This window comes from Podarcis raffonei, chromosome 7, assembly GCF_027172205.1.
Source record: "Podarcis raffonei isolate rPodRaf1 chromosome 7, rPodRaf1.pri, whole genome shotgun sequence".
Taxonomy (NCBI): domain Eukaryota; kingdom Metazoa; phylum Chordata; class Lepidosauria; order Squamata; family Lacertidae; genus Podarcis; species Podarcis raffonei.
The window spans coordinates 6,721,336-6,733,562 of record NC_070608.1 but is presented as its reverse complement, the minus strand read 5'-3'; the positions used below and the strand labels follow the sequence as shown (position 1 = coordinate 6,733,562).

The 12,227-nt window shown below is 39.2% G+C and overlaps 1 protein-coding gene across 3 annotated transcripts in view; it reads right to left on the bottom strand.

Annotated features, from left to right (window-relative positions):
• PTK2 (protein tyrosine kinase 2) overlaps positions 1-12,227 on the bottom strand; it is a 191,791-nt gene that overhangs the window by 147,172 nt on the left and 32,392 nt on the right. Inside the window, exons 1-2 of one of the 3 annotated variants that reach the window (XM_053395193.1) lie at positions 11,509-11,639; positions 2,445-2,471 (exon numbers count right to left, since the gene is read on the bottom strand). The exons of 1 other annotated variant lie outside the window; for it this stretch is intronic. In XM_053395193.1, the coding sequence (XP_053251168.1) occupies positions 2,445-2,471; positions 11,509-11,527 (46 nt within the window). In that variant the 5' untranslated portion in view covers positions 11,528-11,639. Of the gene's footprint in view, positions 1-2,444; positions 2,472-11,508; positions 11,640-12,227 lie in introns of those variants that run through there. One more of the 3 variants, XM_053395199.1, reaches the window with a different exon arrangement.

Here is a 12,227-nt window from a genome sequence, read left to right as displayed (position 1 = left end):
TACTGCACAAAACAATTTAATAATGGTGGGAAATGGGGGAAATGGGAAAAACACGGAGATGACGAGGGAAGATTTAATGAATTTATCTACCATATCTCAAACATCAACCACATCTACATAAACTGAGATAGATGCTCAATTTTTTTATTTAAAAAATCAATTAAAACATTTATTTATGTACATGCTACAAGATGTCTGGCCTAGAGGACTTTACTGTACATACAAATAAAGTGCTGGAGCACAGCCTTCAATCCAGCTCTAAAGTGATAAAAATTTAACAAGTTGCCCTCAGACGCCTCCAGTGATTTGCACTCTCAAATCCTCAAGTCTCATATTCTTGGCCTCAATTAAAAAAGCAAGAGCAAAAGTAAGTGGCAAAGACTTCAAAGCTATGATAGAAATTAGAGAAATGTAGGATAACTCCCTTATGTGATGGTTTAACAAACTACCTAATCAAGTAATGCATTCAACAGCACACACTTAATCATCCCCACAAAAAGGTTTAACTATGAAATCAAAGAGGAAAGGAAATGTTCACAATGACCTTTATCTTCCAGCAACGACAAGAACAACAGAATCTATATTTAATCCGATTGTTAGCTGCACACTATGACCAAGGAGCACTGGAAAAGTCCACTGCTACAATGCTTCCCCACAGAGTAGAGGTGCATTGTAATGGAAATGTTCAGAACAGAAAAGACAGACATACAAAAGAGTCGAAGACGATTCCAGACAGTTACTGCATAGTGCTAAAAAAGTGCTATCAGTATATTCTGTTGTTGTTGTTGTTGTTGTTTTAAAATGTTGCTTTTCAAATCTTCAATTTGCCTTGATGCCTATTCTGCATACTAAAAACAAAATTCTGTTCCAAGTACAGTGCTACCTTGGGTTACATACGCTTCAGGTTACAGACGCTTCAGCTTACAGACTCCGCTCACCCAGAAATAGCGCTTCAGGTTAAGAACCATGCTTCAGAATAAGAACAGAAATCGAGCTCCGGCGCCGTGGCAGCAGCAGGAGGCCCCATTAGCTAAAGTGGTGCTTCAGGTTAAGAACAGTTTCAAGTTAAGAACAGACCTCCGGAATGAATTAAGTACTTAACCCGAGGTACCACTGTAGTTGGGAGGGAGGGATAAGCAGAAGTAAAAAAAGTCACCTGAACAAAAACACAAGATCACATATTGCAGCACTAGGAGGCAAGAACCTCCTTAAAGATTGTCCTGTAAGCAATATAAATAGTATGGCAGACAGCTAAAATTGTCATTGCATTCTATTGAGGGGTGTTTAGGGTCACAGTTCCTGAATAGGCTATGGTTTCGTTAGGACTTCAGAGATTGTTAGTAGGTAACAGTGCGTGGTTCAGTAATAATAAAAACTGTGTTCTTTATTTTATATAAACACAGGGCACTCTGTTTGCGGAAGGTCACACTGCCTTTCACGTAGCCTTCTGTATTTCCCACATAAACTCGAAAGTTTTCAGTTCAGCTTTCCAAATACAAAATGCACCTACTAAAGAAATGATGGCTTTCACAGATAGACTGAGGAAACCACCAGCCATTAGTCTAAAAGTCAGAGTCCACTGACAATCTAGTCATTTGTGGTGGTGGCAGTAAATAAATGCATGCATGGATCAGGTTCTTTTGTGTGTGATTTAATAGATACAAGTCTACTGAAAAATAAATTAGGAAGGTTGGGATGGGATGCCTCTTAGCTAGCCCTCTATACTCCATACCATCTCCATATTCACCACACTGAATGTCTTACTTTAAAAATAAATACCACAAGGTAGTTTATTCCTACAAGCCTTAACCTAAAATCCTGACTCATCAACACCTCTTCTTATTTTCACCGGGATGTGGGTGGCGCTGTGGTCTAAACCACTGAGCCTCTTGGGCTTCCTGATCGGAAGGTTGGTGGTTCGAATCTGCGTGACAGGGTGAGCTCCCGTTGCTCTGTCCCAGATTCTGCCAACCTAGCAGTTCTAAAGCACACCAGCGCAAGTAGATAAATAGGTACTGCTGTGGTGGGAAGGTAAATGGCATTTCCATGCGCTCTGGCTTCTGTCATGGTGTTCCGTTGTGCCAGAAGCAGTGTAGTCATGCTGACCACATAACCTAAAAAGCTGTCCGTGGACAACACTGGCTCCCTCGACCTGAAGCAAGATGAGCGCTGCACCCCATAGTTGCCTTTGACTGGACTTAACCGTCCAGGGGTCTTTTACCTTATTTTCACAACTGTATTGAAAACAGAGCAGCAAATCCCTATGGACTTTTACACACCTCTGTATACAACAATTCTGACTTCTTGACACCATAACTATATAGCTTACAAAATACATTAATGATCACCAAGCAATACAAAAAAATTACAGGCATCTTACTTGGCCATATTTTAGAATTATATCATTATAAAAGCCAACATTTATTATTAAAACAATACCTTACCTGCTGAAAAAGAAAGTCTGGAAATATCTGCAATAATTAAAAAGAAATATATATTAGTGTAAATAAAATTTGGTGCAATCTTTCTAATTTACAATGCCATTCTCTTGAGCTACATAAATTGGAAATGGTCATATTTCAATCTCAAAAGTCTATTCCCATCACTAGTGTACCCTATGATGTCTGAACTGACAAACCATGCATACAACTAGCTAGGAAGCCATAATCAGAAATTGTGATTGGAAATATAGTTGCTACCTATGGTCATAGCTGTCAACTTTTCCCTTTTCTTTCAAGGAATCCTATTCGGAATAAGGGAAATTCCCTTTAAAAAAGGAAAACATTGACAGCTATGCCTATGGTTTGGTGGATTATCTAAACTGATAAACTGATCCAGCTTTTCTGCAACTTTTAAGGCTAATTTTGAAGCTACATTAGCAGCAGGAATTCCAGCTGCTAATCCCCAACATCTCTCCAATTCACAGTAAGAGAAGAGCTTGATCATCATTAAAAGCTGGCATGGATATATCAAAGGTTAGAAAGCATGGAGAAATACATATCAACAAGAAAATGCTAATGTTATATATTTAGTTAGGCTTATAATCAATGTTTCATGTTGTAAAAACTAATAAAACTTTAATGAAAAACAATTAAGTAAAATAATTACACCAAAAACTGAAAGCTTCCCAGCTCAGCCTACAGATATTTCAAACACAATCTGAGATCTGCCTCTAAGAATATACAGTTATTGCTGAAAACCACATAGCAACCAGAAATAAAAACAACTCTCAAAATGCAGTAACACAATATTTACCAATATAACATGTTAGTTAAGTTGTAGTGAATAGAAAAGCAGCCAGGAGCCAAAAAGGTTTCAAAACACTTTTGAATGCATTTGCTTCTTTGAACAATTGACCCATTTGTCAGTTTCAAAAGCAGTTCTCCTTACAGCATGGGAAGGGAGGTTCTTTCAATTGAACTGCAACTCCCATCATCCCTGACCATTGGGCTATGCTGGCTGAGTTTGACACCAAACTCAAACGGGGTCTCCACCCCCATCGTTCAGCCTAGACACTGAGATCCAGCACTGAGGGCCTCCTGGTGAGAATTGAAGCTATAGGGAACCAGGCCAAAGGCCTTTTTGGTAATGGCGCCCACCCTGTGGAACGCACTCCCATCAGATGCCAAGGAGATGAGTAACTATACAACCTTTAGAAGAAATCTGAATGCTGCCCTGTATAGAGAAGTTTTTTAAGGTTTAATGTTTTATTATGTTTTTACTGTATATATGCTGGAAGCTGCCCAGAGTGGCTGGGGCAACCCAGTCAGATGGGTGGGGTACAAATAATAAACTACTACCACCACCATCATCATAATTATTATTGATGGCATCTGGAGGGCCATCTGTTTCCCAGCCCTCCCTGCAGAGCCTTGGACCTGAGCTAGACTGTAGTTCTGGGAGATAGGATGAAAAAGAATTTAGTGCATATTACAGTACATGTATAGATATAGACATAATTCTAATAGACTTCCCCAAAAAATTCCTCAAGGCAAAAAAAGGAGGACAAAATATGTGCATTTATTTTGGGGGGAGATGGGTGCCAGAAAAATTGGGGTTGTCTCTTATGGGTGGGGCTAGAAGCCAAAAGTAGGTGGGACAAGAGATGTGGTTCATTTAAAAAAAACTCTTTTATTTTATTTAAATCATTAAAACAGTAAAATTATATATTCTAACAAGTAAGGTACAATGAAGTAAATGAAGACATCTGTTTAAAATACTAACAGTATTACAACAATCTGAAAGCTGCACACGGTTGATCATCATTAAACTTGGCTAAATGAATTATTAAATTGCGGGGGGGGGCGGTATTGTTTTGTTACAGTCATACCTCGGGTTGAAGTAGCTTCGGGATGAGTATTTTCGAGTTGCACTCCGCGGCAACCCAGAAGTAATGGAGTGCATTACTTCAGGGTTTTGCCGCTCGCACATGCGCAGACAGTCAAAATGACGTCACACACATGCGCGGAAGCAGCAAATCGTGACCTGCGCACGCACAGATGCGGGTTGCGTTCGCTTCAGGATGCGAACGGGGCTCCGGAATGGATCCCGTTTGCATCCAGAGGTACCACTGTATTATTTTATGTATTATTGTGTCCTTATATTGTAAACCAGCCCATAATCCTCAAATGAAGGGTGCTATAGCTATATATGCAGTATTCCCACTTATTGAGGAGATATGGTCAAACTAGTACCAAGGAAAAACCTACCATAAACAAAGGCCTAGAGAGAAAGAGAACAAGATAAATTATTAAACTCCACATTTCTGACTTCCACACTACCACTTCAAGTGTTTGGGGCTAAGCTAGTTCATTATGAATTTAGAAGAAACTGGTTTGTCTTTAAGGGTGCCACAGGATTTTGTCTTACAAAACTAGGCAACACTCAGGGGAGAACACAGAAAAGCTCAAGGGTAACAATTCCACCAAGAAAAATGCTCACTAAACCATCTGCTCACTGGCAAGTCAGGCTGATGTAATGAGAGAAGCCCTTAAATATGAGAAAACAAAAAGCAGACAGGAAAGAGCAACACAAACTTCAGGAATGGAAAGCCTTACGTTGCCTCCGGCAATAGATTCCATAAACAACAGTTATTGGTATATACAGCCTCCTTAAGACAGCAGAAGCCTGACAGTATTCTAGTATAGGTGGATGCACCCATGGATTTATTTTTGCTAAGCAGCACGCTATCTTGGATCTGTCACATCAATGAATTATAATCTGGGGATATTTGTAGCACTAAAATTTTAACCCAGTTCTCTTTAAAAAAAAGTAAAGGGTGTTACAAAAATTCTGTTTTATTATTTGAAAATTCCCTTATGAAAAAAGCATGTAAGACTGGACAATCTTCAGAACAGACATTAGAAAGGAAAGGCAGCTCATGTCCTGACATGCTTCTGTGAAAAAAGTGTTATAGGAACTTGGGGGGGGGTGAGAGAATTATCTATATCTGGTAAGCAACAACACCCACAAGTGGAAAGGATTTACTTCAGCATATGGGAAGGGGTGGAATCTTTCTATGTGAACATCATACCTCCTCACCCAAGATACACACAATGGATATTGGCAAAGCAGGAAGCTAATGTATCCAAAGCTAATGCATACTGACATTATTTTTTAAAGATATGCACAGTTTCACAGTAAATATTGCCACAGACATTACAAAATGAACAATTCCATGCTGCCCTGGTTTGCATTTCACACTGAGCCAAACTATGGCTTACATGAATACATGGTCTCCCAGAGAATACATCACAGCTGCTTTGCTCCTCTCTGTGTTTTTTGTTTTCCTTTTTCTTTTGCTATAGCACAGGGTGCTTTCCAAAGTCCTGCTCATGGTTAAGTTCTATCCACACTAACCACGAACTGTAACAAAGAACAAAGGGAAAAGTAGGCACCACCAAAACCAGTGTTGCACAGTTACTTCTTCACAACTTGCATTAATTAGATCACAAATTCACTATAGCAATGTAGATTACTCAATGAGATTAGACAAATTAATATAGTATAAATATAAATAATGTTAATATAAACTACCATCACTTTTCAATAAATTCAATTACAGCATTCCTAATTTGAATAAATACAATGTGCTTTGATCTCACTATAAATAGGAGATCAAATCAAGGGACAGCTGCTATATATGGTCACTATGAACAGTCTCACACTGCATTTTCTACACTCCTTTGACCCTACAGCATTTTCCTCTCAACATACATATGTACGTGTAACCAAACATGTGATAACCCATCATGCATTTGATTCTAGTCCACAAAAGGTTGTTCCATAATAGTCTTCACTGCTATCTTCATGCTATGCTTGACAGCTTTCGGAAACATCTGGCTGCCTGGCTGCCTGAAGCAGATTGGACTAAATTGGGATGACCAAGCAATCATGCTCTTGTGTTCTTACACAACAAGGGGAAGGGTCATAGCTCTGTTCTAGAGCATCTGCTTTGCATGCAGGATGTCCCAGATTTAGTTCCTGGTATCTCTAGGCTTCAGAGAGACCTCCAGCCTGAAATCCTACTACAGTGGTACCTCTGGTTACGTACTTAATTCATTCTGGAGGTCCGTTCTTAACCTGAAACTGTTCTTAACCTGAAGCACCACTTTAGCTAATGAGGCCTCCTGCTGCTGCGGCGGCATTGCTATGTGATTTCTGTTCTCATCCTGAAGCAAAGTTCTTATCCCGAGGTACTATTTCTGGGTTAGCCGAGTCTGTAACCTGAAGCATATGTAACCCGAGGTACCACTGTACTACACTGACCAGTTTTATAAGGCAGCTTCTTATGTTCCTGTGTAACAGCCATACCCAATAACCACTCCTGCACTCATTTAATAGGGTGAACTGGGCATGTTAAAGGATTTGTACACATTTTCATTCATTCAAGAAGTCTTCCAAATTTTACCCTCCACTCTCACAGCACAATTTTTGGAAACAGTTCAAGACAGAAATCACCCATGATTCTTGGTATATCTCATATTTGCATGACATTTTACAATTTTAGCTTTGAGGTGCTTTCTCCCATAAGGTATGTGATGCAAAGTATTTGTAGCTCCACTGTATTGTATATTTTCCCCTTGTATTGTATTTTTTATCATTTTTTCTTGTTCTAGTTGTCCTCTTTTTGACATTTAAAACTGTTTTCTATTTATGTAACAAAAATAAAATAAAGACACTCTCCCAAACAGCAATGGATAACCATATGTTAGTTGTGCTGTGCTCTGGGGTCAGCATAAAAATATTTCTGCCCAGATTCCTGTCTACATAATCTCAAAAGCCAGTAAGCATGTGGCCCATGCAAAACCTGGCCCAGTCAAAATCCTATCTGATGGCATTATTGTTGTCACCCAAACCCACTCCTGAATCTCCAGAGACAAAGAGTAGGTTTTCCCAATAGTTTTGCCACTCTCCTTAATGTGTTTTATGTGTTGCTGGGACAGCACATGTTCTCCATATGCCAACTGAAGAAAGATGCTTCTCTTTAACCTGCAAGTTACTGAAAATATTGTCAGGATATAACAAGTGCTATGAACTACTTAGAGAATCTGTCCCCTCCCCCCAGTGTAACTTTAGATTTCTTTCATTCTTTATGGAAATTAAATTAATATTTATAATTAGACTTTATTATGTTTTGGACGAGCCATCAGCTGTGCCTAACCCTTCACTCAGGTTTCCAGTTGTGGAGTGGTGCTGGGAAATTACACTCTTGTGACAAACTAGAATACATCCCTACCTTTCTTTGAGAAAGAACAAACTGAGAGGTACATTGCATGTTATTTGCTCCTGGGCAGTCCTACCATCACATCCCTCTTATAGAAGTACCTAGGTCTGAGTGGAAAAACCTGAGACATGAAGTGGCTACAGTGACCTGACAATTGGAAACACTCTTGGCAAACTCTTGGATAGAAAAGTCAGCTCTGTTTTCACTTCTTAGCAGGATGCAATAAGCTAATGACAAAAACTGAAGCAGACACGCCCACTCTGAAGTGAAGGCATGAGGCAGGAGTTGGTAATGCAGGTGAACTGTGCACAAGCAAGCTGCCAGCCAGCTCTGCTGAGGCTCTTTTTATTAGCACAATATGCAAAACCAGTCAGATACATTTTGGACTGTGACCTTTACACATCTTCCAATCCTGAGATCGAGGGGTGGTACAAAGTTATTTTGGCACCTGTTTCCACCGCGTCACTTTCCCCTTGCACAATGTATGACGAAGGAGACAAAGGTCACAGATAGGGCATGGCAGACCACTGAGAAAGCCAAAGGTTAGATAGAGGGCATGATGTTCAGACAGCTGTGGTTTGTCTGCGGGTGGAAGTATGTTCCACACCCGAAGGTCACGCGGTCAGACAGCTAAGGCTGTCTGTGAGCCGAAGTGTGCTCCACACCCAGCGGTCATTCCTTCACACTCAATGGACCATAGAAGAACTGGCTCCCAAGTAGCCTCTCTAGCTCCATTCACCAGCACTAAATTAATCGTAAGAGTACACCGAGTCAGGTGGGTAATCTGCTTCAAAAGAACACTTTCTAAATATTCTGTCCACCAGATAAAAGCTTGAATTTAATTAATTTAATTAATTTTATAATGAATGATTTTAGAGTGTTGTTTGTGTTGTACTTTTGTATTGTTTTATTGTTGTTAGCCGCCCTGAGCCCAGCTTCGGCTGGGGAGGGCGGGATATAAATAAAATTTTTATTATTATTATTATTATTATTATTATTATTATTATTATTATTATTATTATTATTATTATTATCTCTCAGTCCAGGCCAGCATTTGGTACACTGTCTTAAATACTTTATTCTTCCACTTATTAGTCAACCCTCGCAATTCAGAGTCTTAATGATCCTGTAACATTTTTCAATCTGACAGTTCGACTAACAGCACATACACAAAACTCCTCCAGCTTCAAAGCCAATTCAAATATGGATGGTTTTATTTTGGTTTCTCTTTTTATTATTTTACAAAATTTACATACTACTTGCTCAAAACAACAACAAAAACAAAAACCACACCCTCCAAGCCACTGTAGCAAATACCAAGTGGTATATCAAGTAGGACTGCCCCCACCTCCTATTCACATTTTCGTCGCAATTCACCCCCTCCATTAATCAACCCAAAGCAACTCAGGATGTGTATCTTCCTATGGGAGCCCGGGCTTTAAGATCTTCTGGGGAAGTCTTTCTCTCAGCCCTGTCACATTCACAGGCATGTTTAGTGAGAACACAAGAGAGCACCTTCTTAGTAGCTTGCTCCCAGATTATGGAACTCCCATCCATGCGATGTTATGCTGCCCTGCTTTCTGCTTTCCTTTTACTGACAGGCAAAGACTGATTTGTTCAACAGGCCTGGGTACAAATGAAATAAGTAATAAACTGTGTATTTAATGGATGCACTCATCAGCATCATGTATCCAAACATCATACAATAATCCTATTGTTTTCTTCTGTAGGTTAAAATATAAACTTGTAAAAAAAATGGATTCATTCAGGAGAGAAAGTGCAAATCCTTCTTCTAAGTTAGACCACTGATTTACCCACCTCTAGCTAAATATTCCCAAGGCCACTTATTTCTTTATTGCTCCAGTTAGTGGTAAAGAATTATGGGGCTTCACAAAAAGTAAGACTGGAAAAGAAAAAACATGCAATTTAAAATGACCAAAGAGGAAGATAAGGACAAGGGATGATAAAAGATGTCAATCTGAAGAACTAATATGGTAAATACTTTGTCCTCCTCACAGTCTGGCTAATGGTTGCTGATGCTTCACATTCCACTTTTCACATGAAAGGTGGAGAATTCACTCCATAGAAGGACTCCAAAGTCTACAGCCTACAAAGACTATAATCTAACAAAGGAATTCCAGGTAGCATGAATGAAGTGTGCACTGTTTGTATAAGCCATCTGCTTACAGGGATTCCTGAAGTTACAGTGAAACATCTAGAAATGTTAAGTGTGTGCTTTTTTTGTCAGAGCACTGATAAGAATAACACATTCAGCATGAATGGTTTTGGGTGTCCATTAAGAGTCAAATGAATATATTTAGTGTAGAACCATTAAAGCATAATCAACATTTAAAATGATGGCTGAAGCGTATCTTTCCCGTAATGCACTGAGCAGACCAATCAATTTATGCGTATTAACAGCATAATGACACCGACTTTCTCCCAACAGCAAGAGGCAAGTTTTAATCACCAATCAAATATTGGTACAAATATTTGGTGCAAATATATCTTGGAGGTCAAAGAAAGATAGCTAATAAATGCTACATATATGTTGTGGGAAGTGGAGGAACCAATGACATTTTCCTTACCTAAAACACGTGGCCACACAGACACACCCCACCCCTTGCAAGAGCTGAGTGCTTGTCAAGCACACAGCAACCACCAGACACGGCCGGTGTGTTGTATTCTGACTGGTGAGCCACCAATTATGCAGGCCTTCATCAAATACACCTCTGGGGCATTTTTAATCCAAAGGCAATAAGCACATTTTATTAATGCAGCAAATGCTGCTAGATGGGAAATTCTGAACACTTAAACTTTTAATACAAAGACAATATCTAAGCAACGTACAGCATGTTCTTCCAGTTATCAGGGAAGTGGGACTTTAAACTCAAGGGTTAAGTCCTAGCCACCTTTTTCCAGACTACAAATTCCACAATCCCTAACCATTAGCTATGCCTGCTGGGGCTGGTGAGAGAAGATGGCAGCCAAACATATGGGAGGGCCACAAGTTAGCTACTCTTGTTTTAGTGTGAAATCCAAATGTCATGAGTAATGGAAAAAAACTGCTCCACAAGTGATTTATAGTCACAATTGTCTCACTACTTTTACAAAAACTCAATGCCACTTTGAAATTGCTATATGTTCAATATCTTTAAATCAGTGAAGATAATTGGTTTACAATACAAAATAAAAATGTGAACAAACTGAAACTAGCTCTTGTGACATTCTTTGATAAAACTGAGCTGACTGAGGAAACAAAATGTTTCAGTACCACACAGCTTTATGTATTAGGAAAATCAATCGGCTACTTGTTATTTCTTATGATCATACTTTGTCAATGTGCTCTTGATAAGGTGTACTTTAATGCACACAGATACATACACAGAGCTGTCAGTTACCATATCAACACGCCCATATTTAACCATCCCGCATACCAAGAAAGGATATTGCAGCATCTCAATCAAACTAACAAAGTTTAATTTTGTTCCAGATATATTTTTATTCTGTAATGAAAAATGGGGGGACGACGACATGTTTGATCATTGAAAATGGACTTGATGGATTTTCAGTGCATGTAATTTAGCCACATGAACACCCATCTTGGGAAACAAAATGCAGAATAATCACAAAGGTCCTAACTATTAACCTAATTGATACAAATGGGTCTTCAGGTTACATACAACAAAAGACTAAAAATATTCAGAATCCGGGCATAGCAGCAACTGCATCCAATGCACACATTAAACTGGTGAAACAGAATCGTCTTACATAATACTTACCACAGTATAGTCTTTCCATGTAGGTTCTTGCTTACAAAGCCTGCTAGAATTCGGTATATTCAGTACAGCTTCAGCATTCTTAGATCCAAAACACTTAAGTTGTCAATTAATATTTGCTCTCCCCCCATCCCATTTCACAGAGAACATAGTGCAGCAAGCAGCCTTTGGTCACGAGCTTATCACACAGTACAGTGAAGCCAGTGGAGCTTCTTTTGTCTCCTTTCACTCAAAAGTCAGGCAGCGCAAACAAAAGGCATCCATCACTAAGTCCATTAGCTTCAGCTGACGAGACAATTCTAGGCTGCCAGATGGGTAAACGTATTTTGCTAAATCTGGCTGCGGCCGCAATAAATCCTAAAAGAAGAACAGCCACAGCAATCAGCCTTTCGAATCTCTTCTACTCCAATATTTTGTGCGTGTACCAGTAAGCCCATTCTGTTCACTTGATAGCCTCACACCCTAACATGCATTTTCAATCAATTACTTTTTAAAGAGTGACAATAAAGAACAGAAGCAAGTCCCTCCTGGAAGCTAGCAGGAGCTTTCACTATATATTATTATCCAGAAGCAAGCTGAAGGAGATGCAGCTGTAATTTTTCTTTACAAAAGCAGGACAACATCTTTCTCAGTGAAGTACCTTAGTATATTTAGAACTTACTCATCTCAAAGGTCACTGAAAACCAGAAATGCTAATTCATGCAAATACAAAACAAACCAAT